This window comes from Ambystoma mexicanum, chromosome 8 (assembly GCF_040938575.1).
Source record: "Ambystoma mexicanum isolate Mex_15411 chromosome 8, UKY_AmexF1_1, whole genome shotgun sequence".
Classification (NCBI taxonomy): domain Eukaryota; kingdom Metazoa; phylum Chordata; class Amphibia; order Caudata; family Ambystomatidae; genus Ambystoma; species Ambystoma mexicanum.
This window is the reverse complement of record NC_090929.1, coordinates 1,234,869,381-1,234,894,977: the sequence shown is the minus strand read 5'-3', so window position 1 is coordinate 1,234,894,977 and position 25,597 is coordinate 1,234,869,381. Positions and strand designations below refer to the sequence as shown.

At 47.8% G+C, this 25,597-nt stretch overlaps 1 protein-coding gene across 6 annotated transcripts in view; it reads left to right on the top strand.

Moving 5' to 3' along the window:
* The window catches only part of PLCE1 (phospholipase C epsilon 1), a 3,624,599-nt gene that overhangs the window by 3,581,998 nt on the left and 17,004 nt on the right, over positions 1 to 25,597 (top strand). For 4 of the 6 annotated variants that reach the window (XM_069611343.1, XM_069611341.1, XM_069611340.1 and 1 more), the window contains one exon: positions 2,229 to 2,355. In XM_069611343.1, coding sequence (XP_069467444.1) covers positions 2,229 to 2,355 — 127 coding nt within the window. Of the gene's footprint in view, positions 1 to 2,228; positions 2,442 to 25,597 lie in introns of all 6 variants that reach the window. The other 2 variants (XM_069611342.1, XM_069611345.1) reach the window with 1 other exon arrangement.

Below are 25,597 nucleotides of genomic sequence, written 5' to 3'. Positions count from 1 at the left end.
TCCTACATAGACCTGTGGACAAAGTCCCCTTCTTTCTCTTGTATTCCTCTGCCAATGGACTCCTACCTACTGTAGGAGGTCTCAAAACATCCACCAAAGGCTACCAATGAACTGGTGGGTTGTATTGCGTAAATTCAAATTGTCCTCTGCATACTACCTTCACCACCCATTAGACACCCCTCACCCTCTTCCCCCTTTTGCACCCTCTAATACTATTAATACCCTTTTAAAAAGTTTTTCGGACCCATCCTGACATACACATATATTTCCTTTACTATCATTCTTGTTTTTAATGGTGGCTCTGTCAGAGGGGAGGAGGGGCTGGTATTCCCATTACTTCTTGTACCTGTGTGTAGAAATTTTTGAAAGTGTGACCTTGACCCAAATCTGCAGTCTTGGGACCTAGAAGACTGGCTGGGGTCCCAGGACATTCAGGGCTCCGGTTTGCACTTAACTGTTCATCTAAATCACCAAACACACCTTGTGGTTGGAGCAGCCATTACCAGTTTGCAGTCCTAGCCTTAGCTCTCAGAGCTTTTATGACGCTTCTGTCAGTCTTGGCAGCTTGCCCCAGAAGGGATTGTATTCACTGCTTTCCCTACCTGGATGAATGGTTGATCCAGGCACATTCCCAAATGTGCATTTGGGTTCACCTGTTTGGTACATACCTCATACTGCACAACTTGAGGTTCTCTCTCAATCTTCAAAAAGTCAAATTGTAATCAGACTTAATCTCTTCAATTCATTGTGACAGCCCTGCAAATGTCGTTGGGTAGGACCCAACTTTCAGAGAAGAATTAAGCTAACATTTAACAGATGGTCCAGCAAAAATTTCAATCAAGGTTCCTGTTGCTGGTCTCAGCCTTTTTGCTTCTCATGGCAAATCCAGCTCATATACAAAGTGGTTCTTAGAAGTTGCAGAGTATTCAAAAGTAATACATGTTGCTCATCTGTACTTGCTGTCTAGCAATTCTCATTATCTAGAGTCCTGCTGTTGTCTGTCGCAGTCCTTACACATTGTGGGGTAGCCCAACCTTTAGAGACAGGCACCATCTTTCCAACTAAAACAATATTTCTAACTGCTTCCTGTAGGCCAGGGAAGGGCAGAAACTGGGCACCCTCAATGGATTTTCCTGTCTGCATATTAAGTAGTCAAACCAACCAGGCCATTTGTCGGGCGTAGAGTTGGTGGCCTTCTGTGTTGTTGGATGACAGCAGCCTCACTGCTCGACATACCCTTAATTCACTAAGCCTCTTTTTCTTTAAATGTCGCTACCTTCCACCTTAATGAGCCACAGTAAACTAGGAAATGTTGGTCCAACGAGGGGCTGTGGGGTTCTGAAGGGAAGAGCAGAGTGACTTCAAAGATGTCTATATCATCAAGGCAAAAACTGACTTCTTCCAAAGGGGGCGGGGGTACCTTGAATCAGTGTAGTTCCTTCCCTTCTGTTCCTTAATATAATCATGGAGAAGGAGGGCTGTACACAGGAGGGAAATATGAAGAGAAATACCTGAAGCCAAGGAAGGGAGAAAGCATCATTCTCAAAGCTGCAGGATCCTCGATTAAAGAACAATCCCTTTGCAGCAACACATTTTCCCCAGAGGTAAACACTTTCAGGACTGAAACTCAGAATTTGAGAAATATCTCTACAAAATCCTCTGATACAGGCAGTCCACTGAGGACTCTGCTGTGCCTATCAACCTGAGTATTCTCTACACATGGGAGATAACCAGCCTAGAATGCAAACAGATTGTCCACACCTTAACACTGCCCACTGTGGTTGAAAAGGGGGATCCAGCTGTAGCCCACAAAAAATTATCATCCAGGGTCAACCAACACTTGAGTTCTAAGTAGATGCTCAGAATCATTTGGATAACTCCAGAAAGTGTGGAGTGCAATGATGCAGAAGACAGTAATCAAGAGATATGTGGTTCCTTTCTTAAGGCTGCAGAGTGATTACAGTTCTGTATTCTATGAAGGCATAAAATAACATTGACCCAACATAACTAATGGTCTCCAGTTAGCCTAAAATATGAACATGTGGAGTGTAATGATTCAGTACTGACAGTAGTTGAATACGTGCATGTTTGCCTAAAAAGCAAGATAGATTTATTTTCAATTTGTTATGAAACATGGCATTTCTCAAATTCAGTGTGATGTTTGATTAGAGATTGAGCAATAACGTTACTAAATACAGTGCATGGTTATTATGCATAATGTTTTACAGAGTTCACGTGAGGATAAACGAAAAGGCCTTTCACTTGCCAGTGAGCTTAAGAAGTTAACCAAGTCAAGTAAACAATGTCGAAGCATCACATCTCCACCTCAGATAACATCACCAGACAGTGCGCACAGTAAGGATGAGAAACCTGCATGCAGTTTGTTCTTCAGTGACACCAGTGAATAGCATCTATAATTGCTTGCAGCGTGCTCCATTCAGGTATGGCATGTTGCATGTTTTTGATTTTGGGCATATGGCTTTTTTTAGTAGTTCAGTAGTGACCAACGTGAAGGGAAATGTAAGCACATTTTGGTAGGAAAAATCAAGAATACGAGAAAACAAACTGTGGCTCTACTCTGCAATCACAAAATGCTGCATTCTTAAATGAAAACATGTTTTATTTTGGAATGGTTGAAAAGCGATATTTTGGTATTGCGCTTATATTTTTGCATCTAAGGTATCCTTCATACATATGTTACAATATTTACTCAGTCGCTCCATGTTTACTATTAACAGCAGCAATAAGGCATAATAACACTGTTGGTATCACCCTGTCTGCTGTGTTCTAAAGTCACAGTTTTTTTTACCTCCCTCTGGTTGCTGTCACCCAGCCAAGTAGCTGGCCCTTACAGAGTTGAGTTGGTCTAGCCTTCCCTTCCACTTTGGATCTTCTCTCCTTCTGTGTTTCAACACTCTGTAGATACTGCTTTCGAGATCCACTTTTTGATCATGTGTATACTTAGTTATCTTTCCATTTTTCACCAACTGCTTCACTACTATTTAGCCACTGGACTGCACCTCAAGACCATCCAGAAAAAAAGCCAAGACACTAACCCTCAGATGTAAAATAGGTTTTTCTATTGCAGATACTTAAGTAAACGTATCCTCCAAAGAGCTGGCAAAAGTTGTTGGTTTTCATTCACACCCTCAAATCCTGGCAATCCCACATGCGGACTAAACTTCCCACAATACAGTTTGTGAATCAGACATGCACAAAAAGGCCATTGTTTCACAGTTTTCTTCATATACTGTGAGGGGTCAGAATTGTGAGACTGACACATAGGTAGAATATTCTCACAAGTCGCCATTTTATTAAATAATAAAGGGTAAGATGAAAGCTTATTTTTCCTTAGCCTAACACAGATTTCCCAACCTAGCAAACTAAGGTGTGCTATCCTGGTGCAGCTGCACACCCCGAGCAGGCCTCAGCTGCGCAGGCAGAAATAAGGCACGGGACACCAGGAGATACAATGCACATCTTTATTGACGGCACAACAGGAACTGAACTCTTTCTCCCCGTGCCGTCCTCCCTAACCCCAACGTCACTTCCCGTGAGAACTGGCCACAACGACAGCCGTCCCACATAACAATGAGGAGGGGCTGCTGGGCTATTTACTACCGGCCCTGACATCTCCCCCATTTTTAAGGCACTGGGTCACCCACTGTTCCTTACACCATCTCCTCAATCAGTCTGTGGGGTAACATGCGGCACCTCTGTGGCCGTCGGGAGGCTTGAGGCATCGGCGGGGCCAACAGCGCTTGTTCCCTGCTCCCATCTTCTTCCAACGACTCTCCGTCACCCAGGTAGGGTTCATCTGCCCATCTTTCGTCATGGCTGTCGTTGGTGCGTTCCCAGGCCGTTTCAGGCGGACTCACTATCTTCTTTAAATGTGACACTTTGCACATCATTGAGGCATGTCCTTCCCTTGGAGCCGTGACCATCTTGCCTTTCCTCTGCGTTACCGTCAGGGGCTCTTGTGCGAATGTGACGTCCTCCTTCCAGCCTTTCGGTTGACGTATGAGTACTTGATCTCCTGGTTCCAGAGTGGTTTTGTGAGCCTGCGTCCGTTTGTCCGCTCTGTCTTTCATTTTGTTCTTCTCATCTAGGTCCTTGTCTCAGGCTTGCTGTTCTAGCGGGGCTGGAGGTGTTAGATTCGGGCCTTCTGGCAGTCTCGTCTTGACAGGTCTTCTGAACATGAGGTCTGCTAGGCATACCCATGTGGTGCTATGTGGGGTGTGTCAATATTCCCTCAGCAGCTGGCAGAGGGCCTGCTCGAAAGGTTTGTTAAGAATGGTGGCTATCTGCAGGGTCCTATTGATACCCGCCATGAACCTCTCGACAGTGCCGTTGGCTTGCAGCCCTCGAGGGGTTATTTTCCGATGTTGAAAGCCCATGTACTTTGCAAAGTTCTGAAAATCGTGGCTGGTAAAAGGCAGGGGCCGTTATCGGACTTGATGACTCTCGGGACTCCATATGTGGACAACATGTGGTCGAGCACTGGGATCACGCACATTGCAGCCGTGCTCTCGACCAGCTGTGCTTCCGGGAAGCGTGAATGTTCATCTTTTAGTACTAGAACATATGCAACATTCCGGAGAGGGCCAAAGAAGTCCACCGCCAGTTCGTCCCACACGTGTTCAGGGAGTGGGGACATCTGCAGCGGGTTAGGGTGTGGTGGCGGCACCACTTGCGCGCACATCTGGCACTGTCCTACCAACTCTTCTTCCATGGCGTCCAGTCTCGGGAATCACACATTTTGCCTTAATAGGCGCTTTGTTGATACCACCCCCGGTGGCCTTCGTGCGCCTGCCGCACTGTCTTTGCTCGCATCGCCTCGGGTATTACCACTTTACAGCCCTTCATTACGATGTGATCGTCGACGATGGAGAGCTCCTCCTTGACCAGATCTAACCTTCGAATGTCGTCTCGTACGGACTCTTTTTTTTTCCTGCTTTGCTTGTTGCTTCAGATGGGCCCGTCTTTCAGACTGGATGCAGTGTCTGACTATGCGGAGAGCTGGATCCTGCTCAGATTTGGCGGTGAGTTCCAACCACCCCACCGGGAGTGGTTGCAATTGGTGGACCACGTAGTTGATGTACATGTCAGCTGTGGATGGTAGTGACTGTGCCGGGGCCGTGGGGTGGTGCGAAAGGTAGTCCACCGGATTGTCGTCCTTGCCAGGCTGGTGTTTGATGTCAAACTTGCGGTCTTGGAGCCACAACCCCCGCCAGGCGATCATCAGCAGGGCTTGCTGGTCCGTCACGCCAGTGAATGCCTTGCCGTACAAGAACAGGTGGAAATAGTTGCAGGCCCACACCACTGCCAGGCTCTCCTTTTCCGCCTGGGAGTATGCCCATTCTGTGTCAGTGAGGGCCCTGCTGGCGTAAGCCAGTAGAAATACGTTTGCTGAGGCGGCCAGGTCTTTTTGAGTCAGGATGGCGCCCAGCCCCACTGGACTGGCGTCCACAATGACTCCAGTGTCCCTTTGGGCATCGAAGTATGACATGTCCTCAGCTCTTGCAATGTCGTTGCAAATGGCTTCTAATGCTTTCTGGCAATCATCCGATCACTTGAACGGCTATTCTTTGCGTGTGAGTAGCTGTAGGGGGTTGCTGACCGTGGCATAGTCTTTGAGGTATCTGGAGCAGTAGCTTACCAAGACTAGAAAAGAGCATAGCTCCATCGTGGTTTTGGGGGGCTGTGCAGTGTTGAGGGCTGCCACTTTGTCCGGGTCAGGTCTCATCCCTTTTTCGGAGAAGATGTGACTGAAAAATCTTAGTGACTCCTTACCAAATTCGCACTTGGTCTTGTTGAGATTGAGACCGGCCGCTTCCTGCGCGGCACACACTCGATGTAGTGCTACATCATGTTCTACCTTGGTCTTTCCGAAGACTAGTACATCGTCTGAATAGTTGAGGCAATTCGGCACGTGACATATGACTTTGTGTATTTCCTCCTGGAAAATTTCCGCTGCCGACGAGATGCCGAAGCAGAGTTTTTTATACTGAAAAAGTCTTAGGTGAGTCACCAACGTCCTGATATATCGCGACTCAGGCACGATTTCGATTTGATGGTATCCCTTAGTAAGGTCAAGCTTGGAAAATACCTTTGCGCCGTGAAGGAGGTGAATCATGTCTGTGATTCTCGGCACCTGGTGTTGCTTACTTTCAATTGCCACGTTTGCTCTTCGCATGTCAATGCACAGGCGTATTGATCCGTCCCGGGACTTTTTTGACACAGGGACTATGGGTGATACCCAGGGCGTCGGATCCGTGACTGGTTCGATCACTTGCAGCTTGATGAGTTTGTCCAGTTCCTCCTCGACTTGCCTCTGTATGTTGACAGGGATGCCCCGATAATTTTGAGCAACTGGGCGAATGTCCAGGTTAATGTGCAGTTGAATTTTTCTGTGCTTTAGTTTTCCAAGTCCTTTAAATAGTTTTGGAAAAGCTGCTTCCACCACTTCCAGTTTTGCAAAATATTTATGTGCTATCAGCTGATATAGGATGTGGACTAAGCCCATGTCGACAGCTGTCCTAAAGCTTAGTATGCAACCACTGTTGGCCTCAGTCTTCAGTACGTGCAACAGGACCTTCGCTGTGTGTGTCTTGTGCGTGCACCATGCTGTGATGGTGCCCTTGCAGGGCAATGGTGTAGTCGCCCCATACGGTAAATGTCTACTGTAGCCTTTCTCAGCTTTGGGGGCCTGCCAAGTGCGTTGTATGCCTCCTCGCTGATGATATCAATGGTGGCTCCCGTGTCAATGAGGAATTCTACTGGCATCCCATTGACTTGTAGCGTAAGAATGGGGCTGTGTTGGGTTGCGGTGTCATTGTTGAGCGCCCACACGTATCCTTTTTTCCATTGATCCTCGCCTGACTATGGGGATTCACTAGTCAAGGGCAATCTCATTTCTATGTAAAGGACAAAACGTCTTCTCCCACTGCGTCTGGAACCCTCTGAAGGCCGTCTCTCCTCTCGTGTGTATGCGCTTCTGCGTTCCTTTACTTCCTGCTTTTGATTCTTCTGGTCACCTTCTGACCTGTTTCCCAGCGGGCTTGTACGAGAGCTCCTCTGACGTTTCTGGAATCTCAGTCTGCCAGGCATAGGTGTGGGTGCGTTTTTGCAGACTGCCCGGAAGTGGTCCATTCCCCGCAGGCGGCGCACTGCTGCCCGACCGCAGGGTATTCGCCGGTGTGCGGGTACTCATAGCCGCACCTGACGCACGTGGCATCGGAAAGTTTGCCTCCTTGATAAGGCATGGTGGACAGTTTGTTGATGATGTCAGGGTCCGTCGCTGGATACTGAATTGTGATTTTGCCCAAACTGTCTAGTTGGGAATCCACGGCTGCCTCCATCCGGGCTAGTGCGAGTATCTCATCCAGCGATCTCTGTTTCTCTAATAACTGTCTTCCGAAGGGTTGCGACACAAAGCCAGCGATTACTTGGGATCTTAGGGCCTCCTCATTGGAGTAGCGGTGGCATTCACAGTATTTGAGTTTTATGCTGAGACGCATGACGACATTGTCTAGGGACTCACCCTTTTTTGTCGTGTGGTATGGAATATATGTCTTTCATAATCAATGTTTGTGTGAGAAGTGAAGTATTCAGACAGCTTGCCGTGTAGATCTCCGAATAAGGCTGTGTCCAGGTTGAGTAGCTCCCCAGCAATGTCTCTGACAGCAGGCCCCACTGCCATGGACAGCGTGTTCTTCAGTCGGGCGTCGTCAGTGAGTCCAATGGCTCCCACATAGAACTTGAAGTCTCTCAACCATTTGCTCCAGCGGGGCCCTAGGTTGGTGGTGTCCCTTAGGTCAAAAGGGTGGGGCATGTGGAGAACTTGAGATGTGCCTCCCGCTGCTTGTGCTGTGTTGTCAGCGCCCCCTGGCACGCTGCCCGTCCCTGAAGATCATGCTACCAGACTGGACATGGCACCGGTGGGATGTGGACTTCAGGCGTGGGACAAGGTGTTTTCACTTCGAGTTGTGGTGTAGGCTTTTATTTTCCACCGCTGGCCCTTAGCTTGGACCGTTTTAATGTTAGGCTTGCTTGGCTGCTGTGGGTTCCTGCTCTCCCCCTCCTGTTGTTGGGGGGTGTGCAACTCCTACGCTGGCCCCTCTATGGCCTTCTGGCTTGGAACTCCTGGGCCACAGGTATGTGTTGTGCTGCGGGGTTCATGCCCTGTGGCGCTGCCGTGAGGGCTCCTGCCCTTTATGTCACAGGCACATATGCACTACTATGTTGATGGCTCTTGTTAAAGGGCTCTCTTGTGTGAGGTATCTTGCCCCGTAGAGCTGTTCTGAAGGCTCCAACCCTTGTCTTCAGGCTTCTCAGAAGCACCAGGGCATGCCCTGGAGCCTCTGGTAAATGAGCGGGGCTCGCAGGCTTCTTTTGCGGGTATTGCGCACCCTGTGGTGCGTGTGGCACTAAGAGCGGGTTCCTTGGGGTCCGTGATGTGGGTGTGGCACTGCAAACCTTCACGGGGGCGGGCCTAAGCGTTGGAGGCGCGCCGACGCGCGACTAAATGCCCGACAGCATCCTCCAGGCCTCACCTCTGTGCTGTCACTCTGTGGGTCCTCCTCTGTTCCGGCGTGGGTCAGTGGGTCAACTCGTCGCCATTGTGCTATCCTGGCGCAGCTGCACACGCCGACCAGGCCTCAGCTGTGCAGGCAGAAATAAGGCACGGGACACCAGGAGATACAATGTACATCTTTCTTTATTGACGGCACAACAGGAACTGAACTCTTTCTCCCCGCGCCCTCCTCTCTAACCCCAACGTCACTTCCCGTGAGAGCTGGCCACAACGACAGCCTTGCCACATAACGATGTGGAGGGGCTGCCGGGCTGTTTACTACCGGCCCTGACATATGACTAAAGGAAAATGACCTAATGTCCAAATGTTTCTGTCCCTCACTCTAATACACACAACAAAAGCATACAGGAATTATTTGGCGATTTAAACTTCAAAGAATAACATATCACATTCAAACACAAAAGTTATAAACAGGAATCCTTGTGACCAGGGTTGGATCCCTTCCCCTGGTTCAATTCAGGATGTGTCAAACCAAGGTTCAATTTCAGGAAAGTTCTTTTTACTAGCCAAGTTCCACTACAGGTAGAATACACAGTTCCAATATATATGGCCTTTACTTGGCAAAGTGACTAACTCAGTTGCAAAAGGATTTCTCACTTTGAAGATAATTGTTTCTACAACCTTATGCTTGGTAAATCAAATCAAATCAAAAAGACTCTCTCTTCGTACGTCAAGTCAAAAGGCATGAAGATGTTCTTTTCTCTGAAGGCCAATCACTTTTTATCACATCGCATTTCTTCTTCATAGCAACACCTTTGTTTCAGGATGGTTATACGGTTCATCAAAAGTCTCCTCCTCTTAAGCAACACTGTTGTCAACCTCACAGGCACAGTCCTCGTTCAAGGCCCTCAGGCCAACCTCCTTGTCTTTGACTGAATCCTGCCATCTCTCATCAATTTCCTTCCTTCCCCTGCCTCTCCCCCTTCTATCCCTTCTGCTCCCCCACTTCTGACTGATGCCCCACACCCCTACACTCCACCTCAAAAAAACTTCAAAGGCAGCGATCGTCTCTACCTGGTGACCCTCAACTCACGCTTAGCTATCAAACACTCTGCTGACATCACCACCCCTCAGAAAGTACAATAATGCTTGGTGCTTGAGACTTAGCACCCGGTCGCCCAACGACTAACTCAGTGCACATTAGCACCAATGTCCCCCTTTTTGTTAACTGCCTCGACAGCTGCTCTGCCACGTAGAAGTCCTTTGAGGAAGGGTCTCGCCACAGCATACAACCATGCCCTTCAACCCAGCTCCTGTGGCCCTGCTCAACAGAGCAAGCATCTGGCAGTCTGGCACGTTGGAGGGTCCTTTCCTCCAACAGCAATGCTCAAAGCTTGCGCGCAGCACAATGCAGCTGCCTGACGCGTGTAGCGTGGTAGGTCAGAAGAAGGAGGTGACAAAGAGGGGGCTTTTTTATCTGTGATTCTATTCAAATAATAAACAAATGTGATGCTGGAAATGGCCTTTGGAGGGACAGGGCCTCCTAGTCCTTGGGCCTCATTACGACCCTGGCGTTAAGGGTTTAATGGCGCCGTAAAATATGTCAGCGCCGTTAAACCCTTAACGCCTGATTACGAGGTCCCTTTGCGGGACCCGACCTTAACGGCTGGTTTTTCCAGCTGTTAAAGTAGGTACCCGCAAAGGGACTTTGGTGCTAATAACGGTACCGCAATTTGCGGTACCGTTATTAGCGTCTTCCCCATTCCCATTGAGCCCTATGGGGCAAAAATGGGAATGGGGAAGGGCCATGGCGGCATGGGGAATTACCACCCCAACAACCTCGGAATGGGGTGGTAATTCCCCATTCCGCCATGGGGGACACCGGCATGGACCATGGTGCTAATAGCACCATGGTCCTCCGCCTGGGTCGTAATGAGGCCCCTTGTCCTAACACTTCTTTCTCTGTGTGTGTTTTCTGTATGTTTTCTGCTCCTGAGTTCCAGCCATTTCTTAGTTTGGTGATCAACACCCATGGGATATCCCTATGGCACCAATGGGTGAGGGTACACTCTTGTACCCCCTGTGTGTGTTTTTGTGGGTAGCTGTGTTACCCACAGATCAGAGTATGGGCTGGTGGCAGCTACATGCTTACTTGATAGTGGCTCTGAGTGTCCTCCATTTTTGGGATACCCAGGCCCTGCCATAGGAGTCAATGTATTCCTGGACAAAGACAAGCTGGCCACTGTAGTCTCTTGGTTTCCATTTCCTTTACACCTTGTTTCCCAAAGTCCTGGAAACACTCACACTGTCCCTTTTCCCACTGGCTGTTGGTTGGAAAAAAACATTTAGGGCTCTGGGACTGCCTCCTGTCAGACTGGTTGGAGCCTTCCCAGGTGCTGTGTGTTGTGGGTACACCCTTGGGGTGGGACCTGTATGAATGGAGTCTGAGGTCAACTCACATTCTGTGTTGTGGGTGTCTGATTTTGGTTTTGTGACTCAATGCATGGGTCAGCCCTGACTGAAACTGGAGTGAATGCGGTGTAGTGTTCTGAAAGGCTGTGTGCTTACTCCAATCCACATTTTGTGGTATGAGTGTCTGGTTTGGGTGAATGGCCTGAACCTGATTGGCTGCCTGCCTCCATGAATGCACTTGTGAATTATTGGCTGACTAGTCTGGCTCAGCCTGAGTGAATGGGGAACAAATGTGTATATCTAGGGACCTCTCATTCACCAATTTGTTCAGCAGCTGAAGCAGAAGCAAGAATAAGCTGTTCCCTGGAGCCTAGCTGGAGGAAGAAGTCTGCTGCATTTTCTTAACATAATCCAAAAGCCGCTGTGTTCTTCCAAGGACTGATCCAAGAGAGGACCTGGTTTGGAGACCTCTTCACTAGCTACGAGTGATCATCGTGCACCTGCTACTCTTCATCAGAAGTACCCTGGGAGCCAGTACTGTGTGCCTGCCCTCTGGAGAAAGGGTCTTTGCGAGTCCAGAGGAGGAGTGCTTGGACATCTCAAACCGAAGAAGTCCATTTGTGTCACCCATGATCCGGAGGAGTGTTTGTGACCGTTGGAAGCCAGATTGCTACTTATCACCCAGAATAGGGGGTACCCTGTCATAGTTCTGCTTGACGCCCACTGCTGCAAAATTTCCACCTGATCAAAAAATCTTTCAAGGGGACACCCCTGACATGATATCTGACCACGTTTTCCTGCTGAAGGAGATCCCAGTTCACTGTTTGCAGAGGAAGGTCTGCTAGTGGGATTCCAACCACCAAAAAACGAAGAAGACGTCCCGAGGGTCCAGCGTTGGTGAGGGTCCGTAGTCCAGTCCAGTGGTTGAGTCCAGGTCGTCAGAAGCCATCCAGAGATCCATGCTGCGGCCGCAGCACCGAAGAACCAAAAGTCAATAAACCGCAAAACCCTGAAACCCGACACCTACTTCTGCCACTGCACCCGTTGTCATCGAATGACATCCAAGGTCCCCAAGGGTCCTATCCTTTTCAGCCAGGCCTTTTCAGAGTCCAAAGCAAGTTTCACCTTCGTGGGACATCCACAGCCGGAGTAATGACCCGCCAATGGAGACCACCGCAAAGACCACAAGTGCTGCCTTTCGACACTGTCTGCTTCCTCTTTTTCTCTTGGCCTCGACATCCCAGCAACTCCTTTTTGCAAAGGGGGTCCATCCTCAAGGGGTCCCATCGAGTGAAACCAAGAACCTCCACCTCTTCACCTGCCAAGGCCCCAAAGGTACTGTGACGAGGAAGAGCATCTTTCAGTCTCAGGAATCGTCCAGGGGTCCCAGATTCTTCTTGGATCCTGTTCTCCTGTGGCATCTCAAGTACTTTGGGGGTGGTAGAACCTGCAGAAGTAAAGCAGAACAGTATTGAACATTTTTGGACTGGGCTATAATAGACAAGATAAGTTGTACTGTAACTTTTCCCTTACAGGTTTCCCAGGTGGGTGGAGCCTCACACAGTATCACTATTTAAGTCTAAAGAAAATATACTGCGTATGTTCTGAAACTAACCTGCCTTTCTTAGTTAATCTAGGCATTCACCCCTTGCTTAGTAATTCACATGCGTTTTAAAGACACTGCAGTTTTTATGACTCTAAGCATTGTGCAGTACCACATAGAGTCTACATCATATTGCCATTATTTTAATAGAAAGCGACTTCTGAGAGGTACCCCGCAAGTCTGTCATCACATGAACCTCAGCTGAGCCCAACAGCACAGACCTAGTTGAATTTTTCAACTTACTCGATTGAAGACTCACTGGTTGAAGCATCTGACCAAGGGCCTCCTACCCCTAAAGACACAAACAACAGAGCTAATGCGACATCAGCAGCAGCTAACACAGCGCTGATGGTATCCCCCCGGTTTGATTCTATGAACGTCAAATGGAAACGCTTAAGACTCCAGGCTACTCAACCTGCCAGAGACCAAGCATCTATAATCCATCCAGCTCCTCAGCCTAAAAGCTCAAACCGTAGGGAAGACCGGCAAAATAGGGCAGATGATGAGAGACAGAACGACACTAGGGGTAACCGTCAGGACAACACAAGAGTCAAAACGCAGCAGGTTAATCCATCGACTCGATCACTGAAACTGGAGAGAATTGTGGACCAGAACAAGAACCTCGCCCTAAATCGGCGAGTAGTCTTGGAACTATTCCATTCAATCCCAAATCTTTGACTGGTGCATTCCTCTGACCTCCAACTTGTCAAATTTTATGATGACAAACATCTCAATTCGGTGTTCCTCCATATCTCATCCCCAGTGGTCAAAAATATGTTGCTCGAGTCAACAGAAAGGGGGTCATTATGAGCTGGGCGGTAAGGGGTTAACGGTGCCGGTAATGGTGCTGGCGCCGTTAACCCCTTACCACCCTATAACAAGTCTGCTTGCGGGTCCCCCTAGCAGACCAGGGAGCTAACAACGGGCACCGTTATTAACGGGCCCGTTGTTAGCTCCCTCCCCATTCCCATTGAGCCCTATGGGGGCTCGAATGGGAATGGGGATGCACCGGATCTGGGTTCCTCGAATGAGGAATTACCGGGTCCTCCAAGGTTGGAATGGCCCGGTAAGTCCTCATTTGAGGAACCCGGACCCGGTACCCGGTAAGGAGGTAACCATGCCGCAAATTGCAGTATGGTTACCTCCAACCTTGTAATGACCACCAAAGTCTTCTGTTACTAGGGTTTGACTTACTGCGCTGCACCAGTGCCGATCAAATCATGCATCAGTTGCCACAATGCACATTGCCACATTAGGCTGTTACATTTCAATAATTCTGTGGCCCTAAACCATTTCATTTGTTTCTGGATCCCTTGAAGGTGGGCAGGGTGCCGTCTGGTCCAGAATTTAAAATAAATGTGACTTTTAACAAAGACTCTTCATCCTGTCAAGTGGGGAATGTCCATTTGCAAGAACCAATTAAACGACCAAACTTGCCAGTATCTGATTGGCCATGGCTAGCAAACACCCTGGCACACCAAACTGCATCTTAGCAACCCAGCCGAACGATTACGAACCAGCAAAGGGATATTCAAGCCGTTTATTCTTCAGCTAACCCCGTTAGGTTGAAAATTATATCTTGCAATATTAGCGGTTTTCCCATTTAACTCGACCGAGCAAAGTCAACTTGGTCAATTTACAGGAAACGTGGCTGAGGAAGGAACCTACGCTGGATGGTTTTGATTTATCTGTTGTTTCTGCAGTGAATGGTAATTTGGGACGCCCTTCGGCGGACCTCCTCACAGCAGTAAAACTGGGCTGTGGTTTGAAACTTTTGAAATCAGCTTCCCTGAACCGTCTGGTTCAAGTGTCCACGATTAAATGGGAATCTGACCTTTCTTCGTTAGCGGTACACCAACAAAGATCCTGCTTATAAACAGTTACTGGAACCCAGTACTGATCTCAGATGACTCATTCATAGCCCAAATTGTCACCTGCATGGATAAATTGTACAAAAACCGGAATCCAATGTATACTGTTATCTGTGGCAACCTCAACATCCATGACCTCGTACAAACGAACCAGGATCAAACATGGCACCATGACAATCCCACGCACGTGAGACGGGACAAGCGGTCTGCACTTATGGACTCTAGAACTATGCATCTCCTAAACGGTAACACTACAGGAGATGTCCCCGCTCAGTTTACATGGCAAGACACAGAATCCTCCTCTATACTAGACTACATCTATGTGTCTGCTAACTTTCTACCGTTAGTACACAGTTTCCGGGTGAACAAAACTCCTCAGAGTGTTCACAATCTCCTCCTCCTAGAATGGCAAAAATCGGGCCCCACCTCTCAAACACTTGTGTATAGGCATGTTACAAATGCCATATCATATCATAAGATTATACCCCCATTATGGTCGATTCTTGCAACAAGGGTATACGTCTCAGGATGTCATCAGCTAAAATCGGAGTGTTAACCGCAAACTTTGAGAAAATTATATCTACGGTTGAGTATTCTCTGCTGTTGGAGGAATTTAGTTTTAAGCCTAAAGGTAAAGGCCATATTACGAAGAATGGTCCACACGCTTTCGACTCAACCCTGGTAGCCAAAAGAAAACTGGTCAGAAAATTGAGGAGAATCACAAAAAAAAGAAATACTACACGAGGACATAAGCGAAGCAAGGCTGGAACATGCTAACTATGAAAATTGGCTTCGGGCGTCCAAATATCAAAGAATCCAGAGTGACACCGAGTCAATGCTAAAAGTTTTGGTTGGCAAAGATCCTCGCGCCTTCTGGTCTTTAATCAAACCGGACTAAGCTGGTACAAAGACAGATCAATCTAATTCAGTAAGCGAGGACGTTTGGACCAAACATTATGCTAGCCTTTATACCTCAACTATGACCACAGGGGCAGCAGAGTCGCCTGGTGAGAACTCGGGCCGATGGGCCACAAACACTAACATCAACGACATCATAGATCGATCAAGAAATTGAAAACCTTACGTGCTCCAGGCCCTGACGGGCTAACAAATATGTGGGCGCTTCTCCATTCTTCCGGTTCAACGTTTTTACAAGACCAAAGTGATTCCAACTGTCACTTATGGAGCGGATGCGATGATTAACATCTCAGAACCTTTCCGGAGTCGTCTTGATGGGGCTTTCTGGAAGAAAGTGCTGGTTGGCGTCACTGGTTCTTGTTGTGGGGTCAGGATCACGCTGTGTTGATAAACTCTTCCAGTGCCTTCCTTTCCTTCTCTGCTTCATTCTCTGCAGCACCGCAAAGTATTCTGCTTGATGGTCTCAGCATCATTTTCAGACCAAACGGTCCACCTCCCTGAGGTCACACTACCACCTGTTACGATCACCTGGTCTCTGCGGAGGCGTTGGGGCACGGTTGCAGCCCTCCCAGGGGTGAGGTCGCTCGGGTCCGACTTCACCCTTTGCGCTTATGTGGTGACTGGTGGTATAGGTGATGCTGCTCTGGACTGCACCTGCGTGGAGAATAGGGGGCGTGAGTATGCCAGCCTGTGCGCCTGATCTCCTTCCAGACCCCTTCTCCCAAACCGTGGTACCCTTGAGATGCACTGTCCCTGGAAAGCTCACCTGTTGATTAGTTTGGGCGAGCACTCTGTCCTGCTGCTTCTGGCAGGGGCGCTTGTATGATCTGGACCAAGTTCCTTCACTGGTCCCTTGCACGTGGTAGTCCAGTCCTGCTGCGACTAAGCCACTATACTTCAGCTAAGTGTTCCTGTTTGCCTTTGTCTTTCCTCGTCTGTTTGTTGTATTGTAAAGTTTGTTGTCTTGTATTGCTGTCCGTTCCACTTTTGATGTTTACTCTTTTGCTTTCTTCCCTTGCAGGTGAAGTTGCCGGCCCGGCAGACGCTGCGGAGCTCGAGGCGGCAGCCAGAGGGAACGAGGAACGAAGCTGCAGTGGTACAGTAGATGGTAAGTTGTTAACTAGGGGGCGCGTGGGGTTCAAATGCGGCACGGCCCTAGGACGGATGTTCTAACCTTGTCTTTCTTCTTCTTCACAGGGTCCGAGTTTGTGGATGCAGAGCAGAGCGCGGTGCTGCGGCGTTGGGATCAAGATCACTGGATGTCAGGCAATGAGTCTGCAGATGAAGCGATGAAGCACCGGTTTCCTGAAGGTGAGTATGCAGGAGAACGCTTGGTAAAGGTAACTAAACTGGTCCAAGCGGTGGTGAGCAGCTTTTATAGCTGAGCTTCTGAAGCCACGCCCACCAGGTTCAGCCTGCCTGCCACACCAGATGAGTCAGCACATGAAGACCAGGCCTAGGGAGCCACACCCGATGAGTCAGCATATGAGATTTATCAGCTCCTGAAAAGTTCTTGTAAAATAAAAACACTCCTGCACTGAAATAAAGTATTCTTGCTGACATCTCTATATGAGCCTGCCGTCAACGACGCCAGGACTCAGCCCAGCCAGGGCCCCTGTGTTTATGGGTCCCAAAGGAACATAAGTGACTCAAGTGACCCATTACTCCCATCACCAGATGGTGTGATTTTTGTGTTCTGGGGCCTGTGGCCATGACACCACCTGGCAAGGCTTGCCCCACACACACGTCGGCTCCTGCACTGCTTTCCTTCTTCGTTATTCACGTCCTCTCGACCGAGGACCTCCCTGAAATGCTCTGGTTTCTCTCTCCCAGGTTCGAACTTCCCGGGCTTCACCTACTCGGTGAACACAACTCCCTAATTCCAGTCCTCCTTTGCTTTTTATGCATCTAAGCTGGGTCCAGTGGAGGATCTTTGTCCTTCTTCTCTTTCCATTGAGTATTCTTTCTTTCTTCATAGTTCCCACTCTTCACAGTGTTCTCTATTTGCCCTGAGGTGCCCCAGTCGGGGTCTAAACTGGATACCAGAGTTTCCTCTGAGGTTCCCCCGTTGGGGGTAAAGGTACCAGGGTCACTCCTGAGATTCACCAGAAAGGGGCTAAAAAGTCCAACTACAAGGCTGAGAAAACCTGTTCCAGGGCTAATAAAACCAGATTAATTTCTGCAGTTCCCATCACAGGGGTTAAACATGTACCTGCCAGTCTGAGGGAGCATAACGGACGGACACTCACCCGAAGTCCACATCTACCACTTCTGCCGAGGATCCCTCAAAGAGGGCTAAGGAATCATTGAAAGCTCGTAAAATAATGACCAAACCCACCATGGCTCTGACAGACCTGTCTGTCAGGCCCTTGAGGGCAAAGACATGCCACAAAGCCGAGGTGAGAAAAGGGCACAAGAGACAGGTGTGCAAGGAATCCTGCAGACAAGCAAGGATAGGCAATAACTAAAGACAGGCAACAAAGGCAGTGAACAGAAAAGGGGCAGGGAGTACAAGTAAGGCAAACACGCCAGGTTCCGAATTGTGGTGTACACAGAATGGGGGAAGAGTTTCCCACAGGATCAGGGGAAACTCTAGCCTTCTGTGCTGGTTACTATTACAGGGTCCCACTCTGAATTCTCATGGATAAGAGCAGCAGGAGTTGGTGTCTGTGTCTGGACCCTAAGGCACAAACAAGTAAACAATACTCGTAAGACTGAAGCCTGTACAGGTCCAGCAGGAACTGAACAGTGACTGCCTCCTGAAACAGTAACCAGCACACTGTTAACAATATGACACAAGGTACAATACTGAAATGCGACAAAGGACAGGGGCATAGATTGCCTGTTGGGAAACCGAGCAGTCAAACTCTTAACAACAGAATGACATAAGCAGTGAGGACAAGAACAGTAACAGCAATTTCCAGGGAAAGAATAGGAAGCCAAATTGAGAAAGGTTCCAAACAGAATGGAAGGAAAGAGGAAAAGCAAGAAGACGAGAATCTAAGTGCAAGGGTACAGGTGACTGGAACTGCAGACTAGAAACTAAGGACCAGAATCAAGGAACATCAGACTGAACTATGATCAGGACAAGGACTGAACTGCAGACTGGTAACAAGGAATTCAAGGAACTGTAATACTGGACTGAAATAACAAGGGCAGGACTGTAGACAGATAACAAGGAAACTCCGGACTGGAATCTAGGGAGCTAAAGCCAGGTAACACGGACTATGGGCACAGAACAAGGGGCTGCAGAAAAGGAACAGAGGATTGCAAGCAGTGGAGCAGGGCTGCAGTGCAGGTAGCACAGAGGTGCAGTAGGCAGGGGAGTGAAGGCAGAGTAGTAGAGCTGCAAGGCAGACAGCACAGGGCACTGGAACAGGTTCTGAAAGAAACAGGACACAGCAGAAATCCAAGGATCAAAGCACAAGGGACTGGGAGCCGACTCAATGCAAGAGCCATGTGCTCCTGCTGATAGCTGCTTAGATACTGACCTGCCCTGGGCTGAAGAAGGCTCATTAGCAGCACCTGGAGGTAATCTGCCTCCTCCCTCCCTGGTCCTGGAAAAGTGAAACCAGCAGCACTGATCTCTAAGACTTCTGGGGATAATAGTTCTAAGACTGCTGCATAGAAATATGCAGTGGTTAAGAACTGCAATAAGGTGCATTATGGGATATGTTGTTTGTGAAATTAAATAATAAAGTACCAAAGTCTTGCAAACGGAAAGTAAAGACAAAATTATGAATAGGTATTGTCCAGGAAAGATTATGGTGATGAATGAGTCCCAAATAGCCCTCAATTGGTGCCAGTTGGTGCTCCAGTGGCACAGTTATGACACTGTGACACGGGTCACCACACAGATTCTCAAAATGGCAGCCCCTCCAGGGTCAATGATGTCGGCCATTTTGTCAGTGCCTTAAGCAGCGTCAGGTGCGGATGCCAGGCCCAAATCTTTGCTGTCTGCATCCTTGGGGAGAAATCCATGCAGTCCAAGAAGGGATTTGAATCTGAGAATGTCCTTTCCACCGACAATAACACTTCCTCCTACATCGGCACCTTTACATTACATTGACCCGTGGATAGGGGGACCCTCTTGGCAACACGTTTAAACGGAATCGTGGAGGCATAATCTGTTCAGTAGGCCGGTTCTGACTCCACAGCCAAGACCATCTTCGGAAGAGGCTTTTTTCTGCCGTTTGCAAAACCTGATGCACTCAGACCCTATGATGACAGAAGGTCCTCTTGAGGGAAGTTTCCCCAAGCCACCAGAACCTCCAAAACCAGTCGAAGTACTGCCTCCACCTCCTCCTCTGAAGCCAGTGGAAGCTCCACCGGTGAAGCGACCTCCTGAGCCTAAAGAGCTGTGCCTGTGCCTCGTGCTAGGTGCATGGCTTCACCTGCCGATAATCCTGCCGAAAAGGGGATGCTAGATGTGCATGAGGATAAGGAAGATCTGCCTTCTTCAATCAGGGCAGTTCATGATTGGGTGGTTGACCCTATGTCATATTTAGGCATTCCTGCTCCTGAACCTACTATTCTACTGGTGGATGTTCTGTCAGGAGCTCTTACCTTGAAGACACAGGAACAGTCAGACCTTTTCCTTCAAAGGGATATTTTGGGTGAAGCCCGCAAGGTGCAGGAGACATCACACATGAGCCAACACATAAACAAAAAGATAAATGCTTGATACAAGCTACAAATATCTGAGGAAATTCCCCTAACCACATGTCCCCTCTTCTACAGTTGTGGCAGTGGCAACCCTCCACTCCAAGTCCTTGGCATTGTCCTCCTCAGCATCGCAAATTGTGTCAAAGGAGTTTGGAGAGGGTGGGAAAGAAGGTCTTTGCAAATGCGACCCTTCAGCTCTGCAAAGCAAATACAGAAGCAGTGCTAGTAGCAGCAAATGGAAAACTCCGGAAGGAGCTTTTGCAATTCGAACAGTTCATTCCCCAAAACAAACTTGAAGATTTCAAAACCAGTTTATCAGATGCCAGAGTCCTGGCTCAAGACTTGTTAGAGGCCGTTGCTCATCATATCGATACTTCTGTGCATAGCCTTAAGATTGGTGTCACCAGTCAGGCATGGCTACACGCAAACAAGTTTTACGAAAGAGGTTCTAGATCTTCCCTTCGAGGCTAAATTACTCTTCACAGCTCTACTGAGGATGAGTTGGCAAAAACCAAGGCAAGTACCTTAACAGCAAAATCGCTGTCCGTCGTCACGCAAACTCCAGTTGTGAAGTCCTCTTAGAGCCAAAAATTGGAAATTCGTTCCAGATCCTTTTTGGGGTTTTAAGGGAGAGGCGAAAGCAGGAGAGGGCAAGTGGTTGAGGATTTTCCTCACACTCTGCCCCCTCCACTTCTGGAACCAGTACCCCCCCTTCTGACAAAAATACAAAAGTATAGTTTGGAATAGTCCCTCTTGACTCAGGTAGGTGGACGCAACTCCTTACCCCTGGAGGCCTGGCAGACCATCACAAAGGATCTGTGGGTTCTATCTGTGACACGTTCAGGTTTCTGCCTTTGCTTTCTGGCAATTCCTCCACCCTGTCCTGCTCTACAGCAGACAGGATCTCCCTTTCACTGAGTTTCTGAGGTTCAGAATTAACGGAGATAGAATATGTCCATCTGGTGGAAGATGGTGGGGCCTTCTACTCCCACATTTTTACAGTGCCAAAGTCCAAACAGGCAGGCCTGTGCACTATTTTAGACCTGTCAGATTTCAATCTTCACATTCCCCAGGAAAGAAAAGATTCAAGATGATCATGCCCACACAAATACACTTCTCAATTGGCGCTGTCTGGTAGATCTTCAGGATGTGTACCTTCATATACCAATATGGGCCCAACACTGCAAATACCTTCCTTTTTTCGGTAGGAGGCGTACACTTTCACTACTGAGTCCTCCCTTTCGGGCTGAGCCCGGCACCAAGAGTATTCACAAAGATGATGGGTGTGATAGCAGCGTTTCTCAGGCTTCGTGGAGTCCATGTCTATCCATATCTGGACGACTGGCTCCACAGGAGACCCTGTCCTCAGAAAGCAGCTTCACAAATGCATTTGTTATTTCAGCTTCTTTTCAAACTGGGATTGTCAGTGAGAGAACTGGGTGATGCATCAGTGATGATCCTGTGAGTCCTGCTTTTCCTGGGGTTTCGATGGAACACAGTCAGTGTCAAAGTCTTTCTAACGAGCGACAGGATGAGGGACACCCACATGTCAGCATGGTGGTTCCAGAGACTTCTGGGCATAATAGCATCCTGCGTCATAGCCCTCCTTCCAGCGAGGTTAAAGATGAGGTGTACACAGATGATGCTCCGACAAAGCTGGTCTGAAGCAACAGAACCATACTTTTAATTGATTCGGGTGTCCCCGGAGATGACTCTCGACATCCACTGGTGGTCCTAATTTGGCAACCTTTTGGTGGGGCCTCTCTTTATAGAATAGTCTCCTCATATGATGTTGACAATGGATTCCTCCCTGCTCGGTTGGGGGGGGACGCTTGGTCATCTGGAGGTGTTCGATCCGTGGTCGTCCATGGACGGCTAAAACGACATCAACTACCTCGAACTACTAGTGATATTTCTATCCTTGAAGGCTTTTCTGTCTGTATCTCCAACAAAATAGTTTGAATCAGGACAGACAATGCAGTGGCAACGTTTTGCATAAACAAGCAAGGGGGGACCAAGCCTTTACCCCTGGTGAACCTTTCCATTCACATATGGGAATGGGCGCTACAGAGAAGTATTTAGCTGCAGGCGGTACATCTTCCCAGCCAGGAAAACACAGCAGCTGATGCCCTCAGTCACTGTACTATAGGAAACCACGAGTGGAGTTAAATGATCAAATTCTCTCCCAAATCTTTTCCAAACGGGGGACCCCGAGTGTAGACCTGTTTACACTGTTCTGCAACAGGAAACGTTCTCGTTATGTCTCCAGAGAGGGGCTGAGTCTAGGCTCCCATGGCGACGCCCTTCAGATTTCCTGGAACGGAATGTTGCCGTTCGCTTTTCCTCCCCTCCCCTTGTTTCATCGCGCTGTGCTGAAGCTGCAGGAGGCATACAACTGAACTCTGATCTATATAGCTAGCCAGGTTCTGGTTTTCGGAGCTAAAGACGTTGTCAGTCTTTCCACCAATCCAGTTGCTGGAGATCCCCAATCCCATGCACCAGAACCATCAACAGGTGCGGCATCCCTCCTCACAATCTCTCAGCTTCACGGGATGGTTCCTGACGTCAGGTCGCTAGCGCATTCCAAACTATCAAGTGTGAATATGCACATCAGCTAGGCAGCGCACAATCCCTGCACATGGGCACAGTACAGAGGCAAATGGATCCGCTTCTGTCACTGGTGCTTTAACAAACAGAATGAAACTCGTCATGCGTCAGTGGATTGTGTCCTTTCTTTCATCACAGACCTTTCATTCATATATATTCGTGCTGTATGTACCCGTCGGCTATCGGGGCATACCTCAACACTGACTCTTCTTTGCTCACCCTCACAACCCTGGCAATAAAACATAATTTCCCAGGTCTTCTACTTCTGTTTCTTCCTGTCAATCCTCTACAGGCGAAATGGAACCTCAATGTGGCGCTCAACGCGCTGTGCTCTAAGTTGTTCGAACCTGTGACGATGGTGTACTTGAAGTTGCTCAACTCGAAAGGTGGCTTTTTTGGTTGCCATTACTTCAGCAAGAAGTATTAGCAAGCTACAGGCTCTTTCCATTGAAGAAACCTTTATGACCTTCCATAAACTCTGGGTTGTGCTGCACACACACCCATCTTTTCTTATCCAAAATTGTTTCGGAGTTACATATTAAGAAGTCTGTTTTTTCTGGAACCTGCGTCAGATGCAAAATGGGTCTCACACAACCTTGGCGTTAGGAGAGCTCTCAAGTTCTTTTTTTTAAATGTTTAAAACTTTATTTATAAGACAGTAACAAGTTCAGCAGGGCACAAGACCCAATATACACACACAAAAAACTACAAATCCGTACCTTTGATCCAAAGAGCAATTACACATACAGTATTTAAACAGCAACCGGGGCACAATTATCGTTGTCTCCACTCCACATGGAATTTTCAGAATCAGTCAATGTGAAGTATCGCCTGAGCGGTTCCCAGTTGTCCTTAGGTCGACTCCCAGATGGAACCATCCTTGCATAGATTTCTTCTCTATCACTAACGCCAATCAAGGAACGCAGCCATTCGGTACTACTGGGGGAATGTCTCAATTTCCAGTACTTCAGTATGCATCTTTTAGCTGCTAGGCTTGCCACATTGAACAAACGTTGAGAAGTTTCAGGCAATTTCCCAATGTCCCCCATTAGGTACTTTATCGGTGAAAGGGACGGTGGAATATGCAACATAGGTTCAAGTATCCCTGCAACTTCTTTCCAGTTCATGTTAAATGAATCTCCTTGTGCATTGTAGAGGAGCAGGTAGGCACTATCCTGCCAGTCTCGGCCGCCTCGCCACCATCATTTTGGAACAGCTGGAGAAGAGTTATAGATGTGAGCCCCTGTATCGTTCCTATACCGCATTGAGTGTATGAAAGGTGTTATGCACGCAGACAGCCATACAGAATGTTCCCTCGCACTGAAAGCGTAGAAGGATGTCGCATGGAAGAGTGTTACATGGAAGATGCCGCCTGTCAAGATGTCATAATGCATCAGTGAATACCGTGGATGGACGTTAAATGAAATCCGATAGGAAAACACTTAGTAATGAGGTAACTGAAGCACTAAGAGTAACATGAACCTGAAGTTAAAGTGATCATGAATCTAAGAATAAATGAAGCAACTTACTGACCAATAACTGTAAATACGCAGTAACGCAAGATACAAAGAAAATGTATAGAAGCTTGCAATAGAGGAAAATATATCATGGCAAGGACGGCCATATTAGAAAAATGGACGACGGTTCACGTGGAATGCAATTAAACTACCTCCGAAACAGGCCGAAGTTGTAAGAATACAAAGGCAGATCCGACAATGAGCCAAGATTGGACCAGAGTGAAAATTCTATTTTTAAAGGATAAGCACAGGGCACAAAGAGAGTACATGGATAAGCTTTGAATGTGAGACTTTTTTCTTAGATGAACGAAGACGAAAACATCTGTCAGAGCCAAACTGCTGGTCAATTATAAGTGTATAAAGTTCATATCAGATAGAGTGAGAGTGAGCAAGTCTCTAGAGGCCAAGAGGAGCAACAGCACCTTGCATAATTAAATCTAATAGCAGTACATGCAAGGCTGAAATGGACAAATTCGTGGTCCACTCACACGTGACCCAAAAGTAAAAAAAAAGACTATTCATTAGAGCTTTAAGCTAAAATAGTGCTGCAACAAGGTAAACTACAAAGAGAACACTTTGGCTGATGGCCTACTGATGACAGATAATAGTCTGATTGGGAAAATGGGGTGTAGTCTGGTGGGATTCAAACACCTAAGTTTCGTTTCACGTATGTGCTGCTAAGGAGCTGAAAGTCCAAAGTTGGGATAGAATGCCAACCAATTACTGGGGTTGAGGGACAACCTAACCTACAACATCACAAGAGCCAATACCCTAATGTTTTGTCCATCATAATCCGTACTGTATGCATTTAGAGGTAGTTCACGGCGTGCCCTACAGACAAGGGGTAGCCAATGAAGCACTAATACTTATATATTTAATAAGTAGATATGTTCCCCTAACCAATCCCTCCATAGGGATAGGTTTTGCATTTTGCCACATAGAATGACATCTTAGAGAGTGTTCAAGCATCAGTCCCATGTCTGCCAGTTCACCCTGCTTTATTAAACTGATAATAAAGTAGTATTTCGCCATATTCTTTGAGTCAGTATGGTTATTTGGTCTAAGATCTATTATTGTAATTCCATCTAGCACAAAAGATGCTTGAAGGTGCCAGAGCACAGCATGTCCACATTTAACACAAATGGCGAAGGTGTCAGCAGTGGGGAACCTAACAAGTCTAGCTGGTGTATAGTGTAAGGATTTAACACTTTAAATAGTATCATCCAAAGGTCAGCATTTAACGAGACATTCTTAGTCAGTTGACAGCATCGTCGCCATTGATCATCTCCCATCTCAATACCTGCATGCCATTTTTAGTTTGCATGTGTGATTGTAGTATACTATATAATGTAGACACCACATGCATAGTCGCATCTTCTGCCACTATTGAACTAATGCATTTTTGCGTAACTTGCTCAGCAGGGAAATAAGACAATTTTTGTCAAAACGCGGCCTGCATTCGGTAGTA